This window comes from Bubalus kerabau, chromosome 7, assembly GCF_029407905.1.
Source record: "Bubalus kerabau isolate K-KA32 ecotype Philippines breed swamp buffalo chromosome 7, PCC_UOA_SB_1v2, whole genome shotgun sequence".
Classification (NCBI taxonomy): domain Eukaryota; kingdom Metazoa; phylum Chordata; class Mammalia; order Artiodactyla; family Bovidae; genus Bubalus; species Bubalus kerabau.
In genome coordinates this window covers 95416629-95433665 of record NC_073630.1, presented here as the reverse complement: position 1 = coordinate 95433665, position 17037 = coordinate 95416629, and the positions used below count along the sequence as shown (strand labels likewise).

Genomic DNA, 17037 nt, shown 5'->3' with positions numbered 1-17037 from the left:
GATTCCTTCTGTGACCCTGAACTCAGTGTTCTGTCAATATCAGGGAGTGTTATCACAGAACAGAACACTGGGGCCTGTAATCAAAACATTTGGAGAAGTTTCTCTTTTTGCATATTAATAACTAGAAGGAAAGAGATAAAAGGCTCGCTATTCTTCAGCCAGTGGCTAACTTCTGTAGATCGAATGGATTCAGTCTGCCCTAAGTAGTGTTTCATAAATGAGTGGGGTTTGTATGTGAAATACTTTCCAACACCAATACCCAGTTCTCTGTGGACACCAACTAGTATCTGTGAGTCAGTTCAATTCTGACACTAACTACCTGGAGTTAGTGTCCTATTCTACAGACTTAAGAGCCCAGTCCCTCAGGACTAGGGCTTCCCAGCTGGCCCAGCAATAAAGAATCCACCTGCCAATGCAGGATATGTGAGTTCAATCCCTGGATCAGGAAGATGCCCTGGAGAAAGAAATGGCAACCCACTCCAGTATTCTTGCCTGGGAAATCCCATGGACAGAGGACCCTGGTGGGCTACAGTCCATGGGGTTGCAGAAGAGTTGAACACAGCGACTAACCAACAACAACCCACAAGACGGCCCCTGCTTTATCGCAAGTCCTGGGCCACTTGTAGTTTTTGACTGGCTATAAATTGGGGAGTTCCCACATCCCCCTCTAAAGTTTCAATAATTTGCTAGAACTGATCACAGAAGTCAGGAAAGTGCTTAACTATTATGGTTTATTATAAAGGAGTAACTCAGGAACAGGCAAACGACAGGTGCACAGAGCAAGACACGGATGGGGGTGTGCCCTCTCAGGGCTCCCAGCCCCTTGATGGATCCTCCCACCCAGAAGCTCATTAAATGCCATCATTCAAGAGTGTCTCCAGAGCTTCATCTCCAGCCCCCTCCCCAGCCTGGAGATTGGTGTGGGGCTGGAAGTGGCAAGCCTGCGGTCCCACTTGGTCTTGTGGCCAGCCCTGACCTGAGGCTGTCTAGGAGCCCCACCTAAGTCACCTCACTAGCAGAAACTCAGGCATGGTCTAAGGGGCCTCATAATGAATAACAGAAGATACTACCATCTCTCGGGAAATTGTCAGGAACAAAGACCAAATGTATTTATTATACTATATGATGGGAACCCAATGAAAGACCAGAACAGATACAAAAATGTTTCAATTGTGTCAGAGACAACAGAAACAATTCACAGAAGCCAGCCTGTCCAAAACAAAAAGAGCCCCTGTTCCCCTTCCCCAGTACAGACGTCCCTGAAAAACTGCGGCCCTGCTAATGGCTCTGTTCCCAGCAAACCCCCCACCCCCGGCTCCAATCTACGTCTAGTCGCCTGACCGGGTCTCACTAATGACACCAGGACACAGCCGTCTGGGGCACCTTCTGGCCCCGAGTTCTAGTGGAGTCTTTTATTTCCCTTTCCACAGACTGGTTACAGAGGAGAGGGAGGTCCTAGGGGACAGAGGAGCCGCAGGACAGAGGCCTGGATGACGATCTGCAGGGAAAGCGGCCTCCAGCCAGGAGCGCCCACTGCTGTTTAGTGAGCGGGGAGTAAGCGCCGTGCGGCCTGTGACAGCGGGTGTCGCTCAGCCGAATGCGTGCAGATGCCAGGCCTTCCCAGATGCCTTCCTTCTCCCTCTAAGCACATCTGATTTTAAACGAGTTTCAAAAATGTAAAATTTAGTATTAATATGTATCTCTTAAATCAACTGGCTTTACTGAAAGATTTTTACTTCATCAGATAAAATGATAGCTAGTGACAGAACTCTCAACAGGTTTTTATTATAAATTGTTCTACCTTTAACTTTACCTAATAGAAACGTGTGGGTGTTCTGTGTAGTAAAAGTCAGTGTCTTCTGAAGACCTGACTGGAAGGAATATAAAATTCCATTATGAAGTTTATAAAAAAAAAAAAAAAATATATATATATATATATGTATGTGTGTGTGTGTGTGTGTGTGTGTGTGTGTGTGAATTAAAGCAAAAGTATTCTGAGCCAAAAAAGTTACTGAAGCACTTTCTCACATTATTTTCAGTTGAGTTTATGCTCTTCTTAGCAAAGACCATCCAGGATTAAATGTTGTTTTGCCAATAAATATTACACTTAATAAAAAGTTGTTTTTAACATAGAATTTTCAAGTACAGGCATGCATAATATCCTCCCAAACAAAGGCAAAGTTTTTTAAAAGAAATATTCTAAAACTTTAAAGGGAAGAGAACAGTGTATATGCTTCTTGATGTTTGCTTTTTTTTCTGTGTCATTAGTGAAGAAAAATATTAGTATTTTACATCTAAGCGGTTATGGTACTAAGACTTATACAAATAATTCAGACATTTAATAAAGATACTAAACTCAGGTTTTATTTATTTATTTTTTTTTTCAGTTATAATGGCAAAGTTTAAAAGGTTGTTTCTTCCCAGGGCAAAGACGTATTTCTGTATCACTCTCCTGTTACAGTATCGTTTCCCAAGATTGTCACCGACATGGAGAGGGAAGACAGTGAAATGATTGCTGTGGGACCATCCATCTGTGAGCCCAAATCTGCTGTGAGACGAGCAGCAGTGGGGCAAGACGGTCCTCCAAAGGCCCTTCCAGGAAATGATGGGGCGCCCCACCCTCCAGTGGCCTGTGCCATAGCCCCCAGCCCTCTAAGAGGCATCAATCAGGCCACCTTGCTCAGCATCCACCATAACCCCCTTCCTGTTCTCTTTCCTCTTGGACTGCTCCCAGTAACAGACTCTGATTAGGCCCCTGTTTCTACACCAGCCTTTGATCATTAAGACAAAAACATATTTGCTACTGTCAAACCATACGTGGCAAGTAAAATCAAGCAAAAAAAAAAAAAAAAACCATTGGGAAGTCTTAACGCAATGCTTCATATCCTGGCTAATCACATCTAGTGACCAGACATTTTCTCATCACAGTTCCATACGGTGCTAATGATTTTTAAATACAAAATGTGTAAGAGAGCATTTATTTCTCCAGCTGCACCAGTAGGAAATCTGCTCTTTTTGAATAAGGCTTGTTTTACTCCCCTGGTCTAAGAATCACTGAAAGGCTCAAGTCTAAACCCTGCACAGTTAAGTTGGTTTCTGTGCTCCCTGACCACTGAGCACTTAGCCAAGCCACTCCCCAAGACGACCAAGCCCTAAAGTAATGATGGATCAGCATAAATCCATCCAGCAATGCCACAGGAAATGCCATGCTCACTGGAAGCACTATCTACACATTAGACAAAAGCCACTAGCAAATTTGAAACAAGTCTGAGGGGTTAGATTTGAAGTTACACTTCCATTATTTTAAACTATTCCAGGTGCTGCACGACCTTAGCCCCTTCCATGTTCTCCCATAGCCCCTCGGCCGTTTGTCAAAGTGATTCAGTGAATCCCCCACCACCTGTGAACCACTTTATCCTCATGACCAGTCTCCAAGAATCTATTACTGCATTCTTCCCAACGAGCAACTTCTCCGTTCTCTACCACCACAAACTTCCACTCCACCACCGTGTCTGCCGGCAGGGACACAGAACGAGACCAGAACCCATCCCTGCTACACTGGAGTGGGATGTAAGCGTTCCATCTCCCAAGACTCTCGTGGTCTCCAGTTACGGCGATGAACTGCACACCAGCACTTGTGATATAATGGACCTGGAACCTGACACTAACTTGACGACACTCTTTCTGACCTCTTGCTTCCACCAGCATGCTTCTGTCCCAGTTCTTTCCCTGCTTAGAGCTTAACACTGGAGACCCAAGACCGTCACCCAAACCAACATCTCCCCAGGACGAGTGCCGGGACACCATCTCCCAGTCCTCACGATTAGCCCGGGTCTGACTGTCCGGCTCTGCAGGGCTCACTTCTTTCGCTCTGCCCAGGAGCAGGTTGCTGGAGGGAAACTTCTCTGCCAAACATGGAACTGCTTTGGAAGGTGACTCTTGGCCTTTTTGCAATCCCCGTTCTCCTATAGGAGATCCAAGGCTTTCGTGTCTTGAAACGTCAGAGTTACCAGTCTCAGAGGTAGTTAGAGATTCTGTGTCTGGAAATGGGCCAGAAGGAACATGTGCTCTTGAACTGTCAGGGTTACCAGCTTCTCCAGAAGGACTCTGCTGTCTCCATGCTGCTCCCGGCAGGTCACTGGGACCTTTGGTCTCAGAAACCAAACATCCATTGCTTTCTTGAAGATGCTCTTAAAAAACAAAAGGAAAAATGTAATAGTGTTTGGGCAGTTCAGTAAGTTAGGTTGAGGAAATAGGTTTAGTTATTAAAGACTCCACTACTAATCTATCTGCAGTTCACAAAATTTGTCTCTATTAAAATCAAGTACTTAATTACCTAGTGCGTTCCCAACATCCTGCTCTAAGAACACACATATCCAATAATAAGGGGCTTCCCTGGTGGCTCAGATGGTAAAGAATCTGCCTGCAATGCAGGAGACTCAGATTCAATCCCTGGGTGAGGAAGATCCCCTGGAGGAGGGCATGGCAACCCATTCCAGTATTCTTGCCTGGAGAATCCCTTGGACAGAGGAACCTGGCAGGCTATATAGTCCATTGGGGTCACAAAGAATCAGACATGACTGAGCAACTAGGCAAAGCACATCCAATAATGAAAGGCATATCCAGGAGTGCCAGTATACCAGCACAAGAGTGTAAACAAGGTGGCAAGCTGTAGAGGCGGACGTGTAACCCTGTCATGGTCCTGGATCTCTGCAGTGCAAGCCATACTGGCATGCAATCAAGTCGTTTGGCTCCTATCATCAAAAAATGCTGTCCAGCCTGTGTGATGAAGAGCTACACAGTTACCCTGCAAACCAGAAGAGCACGCCTTCCCTCCCAGGGACTGTGTGTGGGTCAGGCATTGGTGGTCACAGTGTGGACAGGCCAGCAGCAGCTGTCACTCTGGCAGAATACGAAGGACAGCAGTGCATCCCTGGGCAAGGGGTGGAGGTGGGGGGACAGGGCTGGATTCTCCCTGCCAGCTCCGTGTGCATTGGGAGCCTCTTCAACAAAACACAGGCTATTTAGTTAAAGTAACTTCCCTGGTGGCTCAGAAGGTAAAGAATCTTCCTGCAATGTGGTAGCTGCTGCTGCTGCTAAGTTGCTTCAGTCGTATCCAACTCTGTGCGACCCCACAGACAGCAGCCCACCAGGCTCCTCTGTCCCTGGGATTCTCCTGGCAAGAATACTGGAGTGGGTTGCCATTTCCTTCTCCAATGCATGAAAGTTAAAAGTGAAAGTGAAGGCCCTCAGTCGTGTCCAACTCTTCGAGACCCCATGGACTGTAGCCTACCAGGCTCCTCTGTCCATGGGATTTTCCAGGCAAGAGTACTGCAGTGGGTTGCCATTGCCTTCTCCAACAATGTGGTAGACCCAGGTTCAATCCCTGAGTTGGAGAAGGAAATGGCAACCCACTCCAGTATTCTTGCCTAGCAAGTCCCATGGACAGAGAAGGCTGGCTGGCTGGCTGCAGTCCATGGGTGTCACAAAGAGTCGGACACGACTGAGGGACTAACACTTTAACTGAAAACTCAGCTTACTTCTTGGCCACCTCACTGATAGTCCAAATAGCTTCCTACAAGATCTCCAGAGACATTCAATCAGTATAGATGGGGGATGGGAATGGGAAGAGGGAGATCTTGTTTAATTGTCTCTTTTTAATGGTGGGGTTGGAAGTGAGGCATAAACAAAAATTACTCTGAATTCCCAATCTCTCCACCTGAAACAGGAAGCTGGCTTTCAGGGAAAAGAAGACCAATGAGCTCTCTGCAGACAGAGAGGCAGATTTATCAAGTGGCTATACATGAACACCACGCCACTAAAAATAAAGTTTACAGATGTCATTTTCACTAGGCTGGAATCCAGGGATGGGCAGCTTGCCAAGGGAGGGCGCTGGAAGGTAAGTTTTTCTGCCCAGCCTCTTATTTGCCCAGCACATGGGGTCTAAAGTGGAGACGTCTGAACCTAGATGTCAATTCTGTTCCTCGGAGTTGGGGCCGCTACTAAGTGTGCCTCTTCCTGGGGTTTTAGACAATCGTGCCCTGCTCCGGTGAGCATGGGGGAGCGCCGACAGCTCCGAAATCTGCTGCCAGCGAGCCGCCCCAGGGTTTTAGCCGAGGCCTTCATGGCCAGACTCCAGCCTGAACTTTGCCTCCCTGAGAGAAGCGTCCAGAGAGCCGGGGTGGTCATTGCTCCGGTGTTCCCAAACGCGGTTCCTCCCTGGGGTGAGGGATAGGAGGACATGAGGCTATGGCATTGGGACTGAGATGAGACAGTGTCCCTGCTCGGACAGACGCGGGAGGGTCGGAGGATCTCTTAACCCTAAGCACCCCTTTCCGAAGGCCCGGAAGGGGCGCCGCCGCTGCAGCCGTCTGCACTGCACCAAGCGCTGCCGAGCGGAGGAGCCCATCCCCGCAGGAGAAGCAGGGGCAGGAGCCAAGGGCAGCGACTCGGTGGGGCGCGCCCCTTGACGAACCGTCTGGGCATCTTCAGGGCCTCGGCGGGGGCGAGCACCTCGCTTGGAGCGTGCGCACCAGCCGGGGAAAAGGCGGAGCGCGGCGAGGGTCGAGTTCCGAGTAGAGGAAGCTAGTCTCCGGGAAAGGACTGCTAGGAAAGCTTCAGGTGGATCCCTCCCGCTCTCCCGAGGAATTTCAAAGCCCCCTGGCAGATCTGCCCAGGAGACACAAAGAGGAAGAATACCTGGTTTGGCAGAAGGTCCGGGGCTCAGTCCGCCGCCGCCACCGCCCTGATCTCCGCCCGGAGCCACAGCCTCCCTTGGGGGGGCGTCCTTCCTCTGCTCCGCATTCCCCTCCTTTCCCGAGTCCCGTAGCAGCCAAACGAAAAGCGCTCCGGCCAGACCCCCTCCGACCAGCAGGGCGGACCAGACGGCGCCCATGACTGAGAGGCCGCGGCTGCGGGAGACGACGGCGACCGAGACGGGGGCTCAGGTCACGCAGGAAGAGCCACACCTCCCCAGCCCGCTCCAACCTTTTACGGTCCCCCCGGTGGCGGGCGCTGCCGCGCGGAGCCCAGCCCTCCGCCACTAAGACTCAACTTTCCCAGCCCCGCCCCGCTCCCCGCCCTAGGGCTGCAGCCCAGGCTCCGGCGCGGCGGACCCGCGAGCGCCCTCCTTCTCCCTCCCTTTCGACCCCGCCAGTGGCCGGCGGCTAGGAGCACACGGCGCCGAGTTCCAAGTGCCTCCTGCGTGCGCAAAGAACCCAGGGGCGCACGGCTCCAGCGCGCTAACCCACGCCTGCCCCGCCGCTTTCCCTTCCGGCTCCCGCGGCAGTCAGGCCCAGCTCTCTGAGCCGGGCATCTCCTCACAAACAGTAGCAGTGCGGCCTCATAGAGGCCTTCGATTCCAGGAACTTAGAATCGGAAGAGGCTGTGTTATGGTCCCGGACCAGCGGGGCTGGGCTAGGATGGGAGAGGCAGCTTCGTCGGGTCGGGTGGGGAATACCCGGAATACAGCGGGCGCGGTGGAAGCTTCATAATGCGTCCAGTTAGCTGCGCTTCACCTCCCCGAGCCTCCGCCTCCCCGCCTGTAAAAGGAAAGGGTTGGACTGACACCCTTCCATCTATATATGCCCGTCACTTCTACCGCATCCAGTCATTTTTTTCTTCCTCGATTTCTTTTAGAGTGCGTGGTTGTCACAAAATGCGCGCCTTCCTGGCCGGACAGGAGGTTGCCCAGAGGCAAGCCTCTACAAATGGCTTTATTAATTAAAAAAAAAAAAAAAAAATTGCAACCATCTTTGTTAAGCGCTGTCGGTGTGCCAGGTGTTCAATGTATGCATAGACAAATGCATACAGAATAAGGATCCTGGAACTAAGTTATATACACATTTCTTTCTAAATTCACACCTCTGCTGACCTGATGGCTTCACACACCGACTACGAGCTATTGGTTCCCATGTTTGTATCTGCAGGGTGAGCCTTTTCCTTGATCTACACAAGTGTGACTCAGCTGGTAAAGAATCCGCCCGCAATGCGGGAGGCCTGGGTTCGATCCCTGGGTTGGGAAGATCCCCTGGAGAAGGGAAGGGCTACCCATTCCAGTATTCTGGCCTGGAGAATTCCATGGGTTGTACAGTCCATGGGGTCGCAGAGTCGGACACGACTGAGCGACTTTCGCCTTTCACGCAAGTCTACACCCAACTACGAAGGCCACAGCCGGCAGACATCCGCCTTGGAATAATTACTAACACGTGGCTCTTATAAAACAGATCATTCCAAGGCGCCCCAGGCTCAAGCCGATAGCAGCCCCTGACTGGCAGCGAGACTCAGCTAGTAGTTACAGGTGTTCGCGCCTTGACGCACACAGGTCACAGCCCCTGCCATCAAAACGGAGGGGTGAGGAAGGGGGCCGCACCAACCCGAGCTCCTGGCTAGTGCTGCATGCTAAGTCGTTCAGTTGTGTCCGACTCCTTGCCACGCTATGGACTGTAGCCCGCCAGGCTCCTCTGTCCATGGGATTTTCCAGGCAAGAACACTGGAATGGGTTGCCATGCCCTCCTCCAGGGGGTCTTTCCGACCCAGGAATCGAACCCGTGTTTCTTATGCCTCCTTCACTGGCAGACGGGTTCTTTACCACTAGGGCCACCTGGGGAGTCCCCTGGATGCTATGCTAGTAGACATCTCAAACCCAGTTCACTCAAATCTGACACCCCCAGACCCACTACTTGCTCTGACTTCCTCATCTCGGTAAATGGAAACCACATTTCTCCTTTTTACCTCCTCTCAAAGTAGGCAGTAGCGAAGTCGGCCTCTTTCTTCAAAATACATTCAAAGTTCTTCTCTCCAAAGTGAGTGCCACCCTTCCCCACCCCCTAAATTCTCCAAGCAAGGCTTCAGCAATATGTGAACTGTGAACTTCCAGATGTTCAAATTGGTTTTAGAAAAGGCAGAGGAACCAGAGATCAAATTGCCAACATCCGCTGGATCATCAAAAAAGCAAGAGAGTTCCAGAAAAACATCTATTTCTGCTTCATTGACTATGCCAAAGCCTTTGACTGTGTGGATCACAATAAACTGTGGAAAATTCTTCAACAGATGGGAATACCAGACCACCTGACCTGCCTCCTGAGAAATCTGTATGCAGGTCAAGAAGCAACAGTTAGAACTGGACATGAAACAACAGACTGGTTCCAAATAGGAAAAGGAGTACGTCAAGGCTGCATATTGTCACCCTGCTTATTTAACTTCTATGCAGAGTACATCATGAGAAACGCTGGGCTGGATGAGGCACAAGCTGGGATTAAGATTGCTGGGAGAAATATCAATAACCTCAGATATGCAGATGATACCACCCTTATGGCAGAAAGTGAAGAAGAACTAAAGAGCCTCTTGATGAAGGTGAAAGAGGAGAGTGAAAAAGTTGGCTTAAAGCTCAACATTCAGAAAACGAAGATCATGGCATCTGTTCCCATCACTTCATGACAAATAGATGGGGAAACAATAGAAACAGTGGCTGACTATTTTTGGGGGGCTCCAAAATAACCACAGATGGTGATTGCAGCCATGAAATTAAAAGACACTTACTCCTTGGAAGGAAAGTTATGACCAATCTAGACATAGACAGTATATTAAAAAGCAGAGACATTACTTTGCCAACAAAGGACCATCTAGTCAAAGCTATGGTTTTTCCAGTAGTCATGTATGAATGTGAGAGTTGGATTATAAAGAAAGCTGAGCACCGAAGAATTGATGCTTTTGAACTGCGGTGTTGGAGAAGACTCTTGAGAGTCCCTTGGACTGCAAGGAGATCCAACCAGTCCATCCTAAAGGAGATCAGTCCTGAGTGTTCATTGGAAGGACTGATGTTGAAGCTGAAACTCCAATACTTTGGCCACCTGATGTGAAGAGCTGACTCATTGGAAAAAACCCTGAGGCTGGGAAAGAGTGAGGGCAGGAGGAGAAGGGGACGACAGAGGATAAGATAGTTGGATGGCATCACTGACTCAATGGACATGAGTTTGGGTAAACTCTGCGAGTTAGTTTCAGAGAAGGCAATGGCAACCCACTCCAGTACTCTTGCCTGGAAAATCCCATGGATGGAGGAGCCTGGTAGGCTGCAGTTCATGGGGTCGCACAGAGTCAGACATGACTGAGCGACTTCACTTTCACTTTCACTTTCATTCATTGGCGAAGGAAATGGCAACCCACTCCAGTGTTCTTGCCTGGAGAATCCCAGGGATGGGGGAGCCTGGTGGGCTGCCGTCTCTGGGGTCGCACAGAGTCGGACACGACTGAAGCGACTTAGCAGCAGCAGCAGCCATGAGTTGGTAATGGACAGGGAGGCCTGGCATGCTGCAGTCCATGGGGTCTCAAAGAATTGGACACAACTGAGTGACTGAAATGAACTGAACTGAACTCTTTATGGACTCTTACTAATTGCTTCTTATAAGACTATTATAGATCAAATTTTTAATAGAATTTTGTAGAATAATTTAGGATTATTTCATCTCCTTTTGTCAAAGTGAAACATGTCATACATAGGCTGTTTTTAAGTTCTATAAACTCAAGGCAATAGAGTGATTTTACAAATAATATGAAAATCCCTGAACATTTCTCTTTTTTTCCTCACTGATAACTTTAGCTACTGCTTCATCACTTAGTTTTTTTTTTAATCAAAGTGCTAATGAATGAAATTCCAGAAGATCTATAAAATCCTAGAATGCAAGTCCTTCTATTCAATTCTGATACATAGAAGGCTCTTAGTCAAGGTTGATTGTTGTCATCAATTACTATTTCATTTATTAAAAATATAAGGAAGAAAAACATAATTCTCCCCAACTTATCAGAATTCTATTTACATTGTAAAAATAATTGTATTAGGTTTATCATGCAGCATTTTTAAAGAATATTATTTATTTGGATTTTCTAAACTTAAATGTTGACTCATCGATTTCTTTGTTGCTGTTTTTAAAAAAATATATTCCACTCACTATCATATTTGTTAAAAGTCTACAGCCACATATTCTAAAAACATTCTTACAGCACTAACAATACTGTATTTATCACTATACAATTTCAAAATAATGCTCTTTGCTTCTACAAAGATCTTGAAGCCTAGGAAGATGGAAAGAAAAAAGGGTGGCAGATTCAGTAGGATGAGGGAGGAAAATGATGAGTTCTGTCGAGACAGGTTCAGTTTGAGGTACTCTCAGGACATCGGGACTGGGGGTCTATTGTTTAAGAAGAGGGTCAGGGCTGGAGATATTGGAAATTCCTCACAGGGAAGTGGCAATTAAATCATGGTAGACGCTAATATTCCAGAGGGAAAACAAAAGAATGAGCCTAACTTCAGTCCTTGGCATAATTGCAAGAAAGATTGAAAGGGTGCCTCCATATTGCTACTTATTTGCAATTATGTCTTGATGATATGTTTTAGGGGCCATAATGAAGTGCCCATTTTCTCACTGATTATTATTCTATTAAATGGAGTATAAATAGACATAGATGGATATTTTAAAGTTATTTATATATTATATATTTAAGTTTATATATATATATATATTTATAAATAACCTCAGTTGTGTCCGACTCTTTGTGACCCTATGGACTATAGCCCCACCAGGCTCCTCCATCCTTGGGATTTTCCACTCAAGGATACTGGAGTGGGTAGCCATTTCCTTCTCCAGGCGATCTTCCTGACCCAGGAATCGAACTCGGGTCTCCCATTTTGCAGGCAAACTCTTTACCGTCTGAGCCAACAGGGAATCTTTTATATATATAAATATATATTCAAGTTTATATAAAATAAATATACTTGTCACCAGCAAAACCCCGCTGGAATCCCCAAGAAAAACAAGATGGAATCTAGGTGATACGGTCTAACCTCTTCTTTACCTTTAGCTAGCTTAGTCTAGCTTCACTTGCCTACAGAGGGCCACAGGCAAAGAGCTTGCATCTGACACATGCGATGAGAGTGCACAGCCCAGGACTGCTGTGCATGATGGTGGCAGGACTTGTGCAGAGACACCAAGTGAGCACTGCAGTCTGAAACAGCACGGCTGAGCCTGCCTAATGAGAACTCTACCCCTACCCCTCCCCTCCACTCCCCAGTGTCAGGACCCTATAGAACTGCCTTGTCCACAGGGAGAGCTGTGCTCTGGAGCAGGAGCCCTTACCTCCCCATACTCTGATCAAAGAATACAATTTCCCTTTGCTTCTACCAAGCTTTCAATCTTAGTCTGTGGACCCATAGCACACAGAGCAGGAGGATCCTAGCTGGGGCCTGACTCCAGAGGGTGGATAACATATACATGTTTATATAAATTTTTCTCCTTTAACTTGTACAGGAAAAGATTGTTCATTCCCAGGGCCTTGTTGCAGGGCAGGGATGAAAGAGGGTGGGAAGGAAAAGCTAGGAAAAGAGAGGTTCAGGAGCTTTGTTTGCAAAGTCAAGTACAGAGAACAGTGAGGGAAGGTGGCGTGGGGAAAACGGGGTTATCACTCAGCAGAGCCTCGTGGATAGAGGGCTGAGAAAAAAAAAAAAAACAATTGGATTCGACCTCAAAGATGCCCTTGGTGGCTCTGCAGTGTTTGTGGAGGTGGGGGCTTGCTTTGGAAGACTGAGGGGTGAAGGTGGTGAAGGCTGACTTGGAGGGAACCCTCTCTGGAAAAACCTGGAGGCTTAGGTTAGGAGAGAAATTGAAGTATCAGTTGAGAAGAGAACCAGATCCAAGGGAAGCTCTTCTAGCCCGAGAGACACCTGGCACATTTGTAAGCAGGAGCGAGCCAGGGGAGACCTGCAGGAAGACATGAGGAGGAAGGACAGGAAGTCCTTGGTGGAGATTCCATGAGGAGGAAAGGCAGGGTCAAGAACACCAGTAGAAGGGGCGGCCTCGGAGGAAAGGAGGGGAGGAAACAGGCATGAAAAAAGAAAAGAAGGAATGAAAGAAACATTTTGAGATACAAAGGGGTCCATAAGTGAGGTTATCTATCAGCTAAATGAGAGAAAGGAAATCCAGGCGTAGTTTTAAGGGAAGGAGAGCTGGTAGGAAGGAAGTGGCTTTAGGGAAGAGGTTGCCTTGGGAGTCCTGTGGATTCTTCCATCACAGACCTGTTGCGTTGCTCCCTACCTGTCACTCCCAGTGCCCATGCCCCCATTCAGACCCCACCTAACCTGTCCAGACCATACCATCCTCCCGCACCTCCTTCCCCTCTGGTTGCAATCCACTCAGCAGCCACTCCTGTTTAATCCTCAATGCACAGCTCAGAGCAGAGCTTCTCTGTCTATCAGGTTAAATCCAACCCCATTTCAGCCTTCAAGGTCTCCATGACACAATCCAACAGGCCTTCCTCTTATCATTAATCTATACTCTAGCCCTATGGGCACTCTCTTGCAGAAGCCTTTGCTCATTGGTCTAGACATTTCCCCAAAGCCAAGTCCTTCCATGAAACTTTTCCCCAGCCCCTAATCCTAGCCCCAGACCCAGCCCCCAGATTTATATGCCATTCTTTTCTTTGAACTCTGATTACATATTGTAATACTCTTAGAGCAAACTTCGAGCTTTCTCTTATGGTATAATTATTTGTGTAGTTTATCTCATCCCTGTGTTAGATCGTACACCCCTTGGGGGTCAGAGTTTGTTTATTCTTTGTATTCCCCAGAATGCAGAGTCTGTTATGTAATAAGCATTTCTATTGTCTTTGTTCATTGAATGCCTAGTACATATTGGCCCTGAGCTAAATGCTTTATAAGGATGATCTCATGTTAAATCCCTGAGAGGAATAATCTGCCCAAGGTCAAACAGCTGCTAAGCGACCAAGCCAGGATTTGAACCCAGTGTTGACCTCCCAGGACTCATGCTTGAAACGCTAGCTACGTTGCCCCCTAATACTTTTAAATCATGTCCAAATTTCAAAGCTTACATTTTGCTGCGAGTGTGCAAATTTGGATGTGTGATACTAGACAATCCCCCTGGTAGTATTCCAACATTTACGGTAAATTTCAGCCTTGCTCTTGGTTTTTAAGTCCTCTCCACAAGCCCTCACCTTGTAGGAGAAACATCTCACCATCAGCACCTGTCCATTGCTGTCAAGCCTCTGGCTCCAGCTACTCCACATAACATTAACCACAAGTCAAACCTTTCTGCAAAGCAGTCAACATTGGAGTTGCCCAGTTTCAGATTTCACAGGGACATTTCCAAATGCAACTGTTTGCAAACCTCTGACTCATCTTGTTTCCCAGAATAGACTCAAGGCTGAGATCTCTTAGGTTGAATGATGAAACCCTGAGAGCAAAGGAAAACCTGTGTCAGGAGAACAAGTTCACTATGTAGAGAAAAATAAAGTTAGATTACTACTTTGTACCACGTAAAATGGTGGACTCCAGATAGAATGAAGTCCTAAATATAAATGCTTAAACTACTACTAATAGAACAAAATCCAAGAGACTGCCACTGTAATATTGCATAATGTTGTGTGCGTGCTTGCTCAGGTGTATCTGACTTTTTGCAGCCCCATGGACTGTAGCCTGCTAGGCTCCTCTGTCCATGGGATTTTCCAGGCAAGAATACTGGAGTGGATTGCCATTTCCTTCTCCAGGAGATCATAATGTGTGTGCCTGAGTGCTAAGTCGCTTCAGTCGTGTCCAACTTTTTGCAACCCTATGGACTGTCGCCCTCCAGGCTCTGCTGTCCATGGATTCTCCAGGCAAGAATTCTTGAATGGGTAGCCATGCTCTCTCCTCCAGGGGATCTTCCCAACCCAGGGATCAAACTTGAGGTTCTTCTGTCTCCTACATTGGCAGGCAGATTCTTTATCACTAGCGTCACCTGGGAAGCCCAGAGAATCTTAATAGAAAAGGCCAAAAAATTTCTTGACTTCATCAAAATAAGGCTATCGGGTCAATGAGATAGCAGACAGCAGACAGCAGATAGATTCATGTGGGGAGCAGACTTTTGTGTTGTTAAAACTGACAAGGCATTAATATGTATATATATGATGAACTCATACAAACTGATCCAAAAAAAAAAGACATGAGATCCAGTATAAAATCAACAAGGGATGCTTTTACCTGGTGCCAGGAACATAATAGGCACTCAGGGTAATTTTTGGTTGAATAAATGAATGACTAACAAAAAGACACAAAAATGCCCAAATTTATTAGTAGTCAGATAAATGCAAATTAAAGCAATGATGTTACACCATCTTACATCCCCCTGAAAGGCAACTGTTAGAGAGATGTGATGCTACTGATGCGACAAGAAAGGGAAAGACACTCAATTGTGTCTGACTCTTTGCGACCCCATGGGCTATAAAGTCCATGGAATTCTCCAGGCCAGAATATTGGAGTGGGTAGCCTTTCCCTTCTCCAGGGGATCTTCCCAACCCAGGGATCAAACCCAGGTCTCCCAATTGCAGGCGGATTCTTTACCAGCTAAGCCACCAGGGAAGCCCAGTGGCTACAGTAAACAGGGACAAATAATCTGGAAGAATTTTGTGAAATTACATATATGTATACCCCAGGACCCAGCAATCCCACTCCTGAGCATGTATGGCCCAGAGAAACTTTGGACAAGACTGTAAGGGTACACGTGTTATTTGGGGTAATGGTAAGTTCAAGGCCACCTAGCTGCCCATCATGGGCAAATAGTAAGTAAAACATAGTGGATGCTGATAAAATGCTATGAAGTCATTAGAACAATGGTGTTGATCTATACAGCAATGTAATTAAATCTTAGATACATATTAGTGACTAAATGTAGGAAGCAATAATATTTCTAGTACAATAACATTGAAAATACATATATGCTCTCATAATAACACTCTTTAGGCTTAAAAGTGTAGGCTTAAGGCCAATTCTTTTTTTAAAATTTTATTGACGTGTAGTTGATTTACGATGTTGTGTTAATTTCTATTGTACAGCAAAACATTCAGTTATACATATTCTTTTCCACTATGGTTTATCATAGGATATTGAGTATAGTTTCCTGTGTAGGACCTTGTTCATCTGTTAAGGCCAGTTCTTAAACAGATTTAAGGGAGTACCTCTGTTGAGTGAAAGGATAGGAATGGGCTTTGGAATAAAGGGGAATAAATAAGTAAATAACCAGAGAAGGGCCTTCACAGACCAATGAGAAGCATAGCTCTGAACGAGGATTTCTCAAACTTGAGTGAGTGGAGAAAGCACTGGCGATGTTGCTAAGTGCAGATTCCTATTCAGCAAGTCTGGGATTCTGCCTTTGCAACAAGCTGCCAATTGATAATGATGCTGCTGGTGTGTGGGCTTCACTTTAAGCAGCAAAGAGACTAAGGAGTAAGGTTAATTTAGAAGGTTTAAAGAGGAAGAGAGGCGATCAGGAAGGGAAAAACGGAAACCATTAAGTGTGGTGCTGGGGGCACCCGGCTTTCCAGGCAGCTCAGACGGTAAACAATCTGCCCACAATTGCAGGAGACCCAGGTTTGATCCCCGGGTTGGGAAGATCCCCTAGAGAAGGAAATGGCTACCAAGAGGAGCCTGGCGGGCTACAGTCTATAGGGTCTCAAAGACACAACTGAGCTACTAACATTTTCACTTTCATTGGGGGCTCCCAGAGCAGGGTAGTGGGTCCAGAACACAAAAAGAGGAAGAGCCAGTAGGCACTCTCTGCTACTTCTAATCAGTCATGTCAGGCCATGCCACACATGCCGACCCTCCACCCAAGTGGGAACAATTCAAATAATTGTAGCAAGGAATAAAAGATGCTCACTCCCACCAGGTGTCAACTGCTAAGGAAGTAAATATAGATCAGAATCTTCCTCAACCTCCACCTCCAAAGCCATGTCTACACCACCAGCCCAGCAGAACTGCTGTCAATTATTCTCAGTTCTGGAATCTCACTGATCACCATTAGAGCATCCATCACTCACCATGTTATCTTCTTTGATTACTTGTTAATGGTGTGTCTCCCACACTAGAGAATAGGCTCGTAAGCAGGGAATGTATAGGTTTTTCCCTAAAGAGTCCCACAGAGTGCCTAAAGTCCTACATAGTCAGGCCTCAAACTATACATTTATTGAATGAATGAACAGTGAAACTATGTTCTA

General features: G+C 46.8%; 1 protein-coding gene across 1 annotated transcript; it reads right to left on the bottom strand.

The window, feature by feature from the left end:
• Window positions 1–2348: 2348 nt before the first annotated feature.
• Window positions 2349–7023, bottom strand: STBD1 (starch binding domain 1). The gene is made up of 2 exons (XM_055588839.1): window positions 6700–7023; window positions 2349–4190 (listed from the first exon to the last, which is right to left on the bottom strand). The coding sequence occupies exons 1-2, from the start codon at window positions 6893–6895 to the stop codon at window positions 3382–3384; spliced, it is 1005 nt and encodes a 334-aa protein (XP_055444814.1). The 5' UTR covers window positions 6896–7023; the 3' UTR covers window positions 2349–3381.
• Window positions 7024–17037: the final 10014 nt, after the last annotated feature.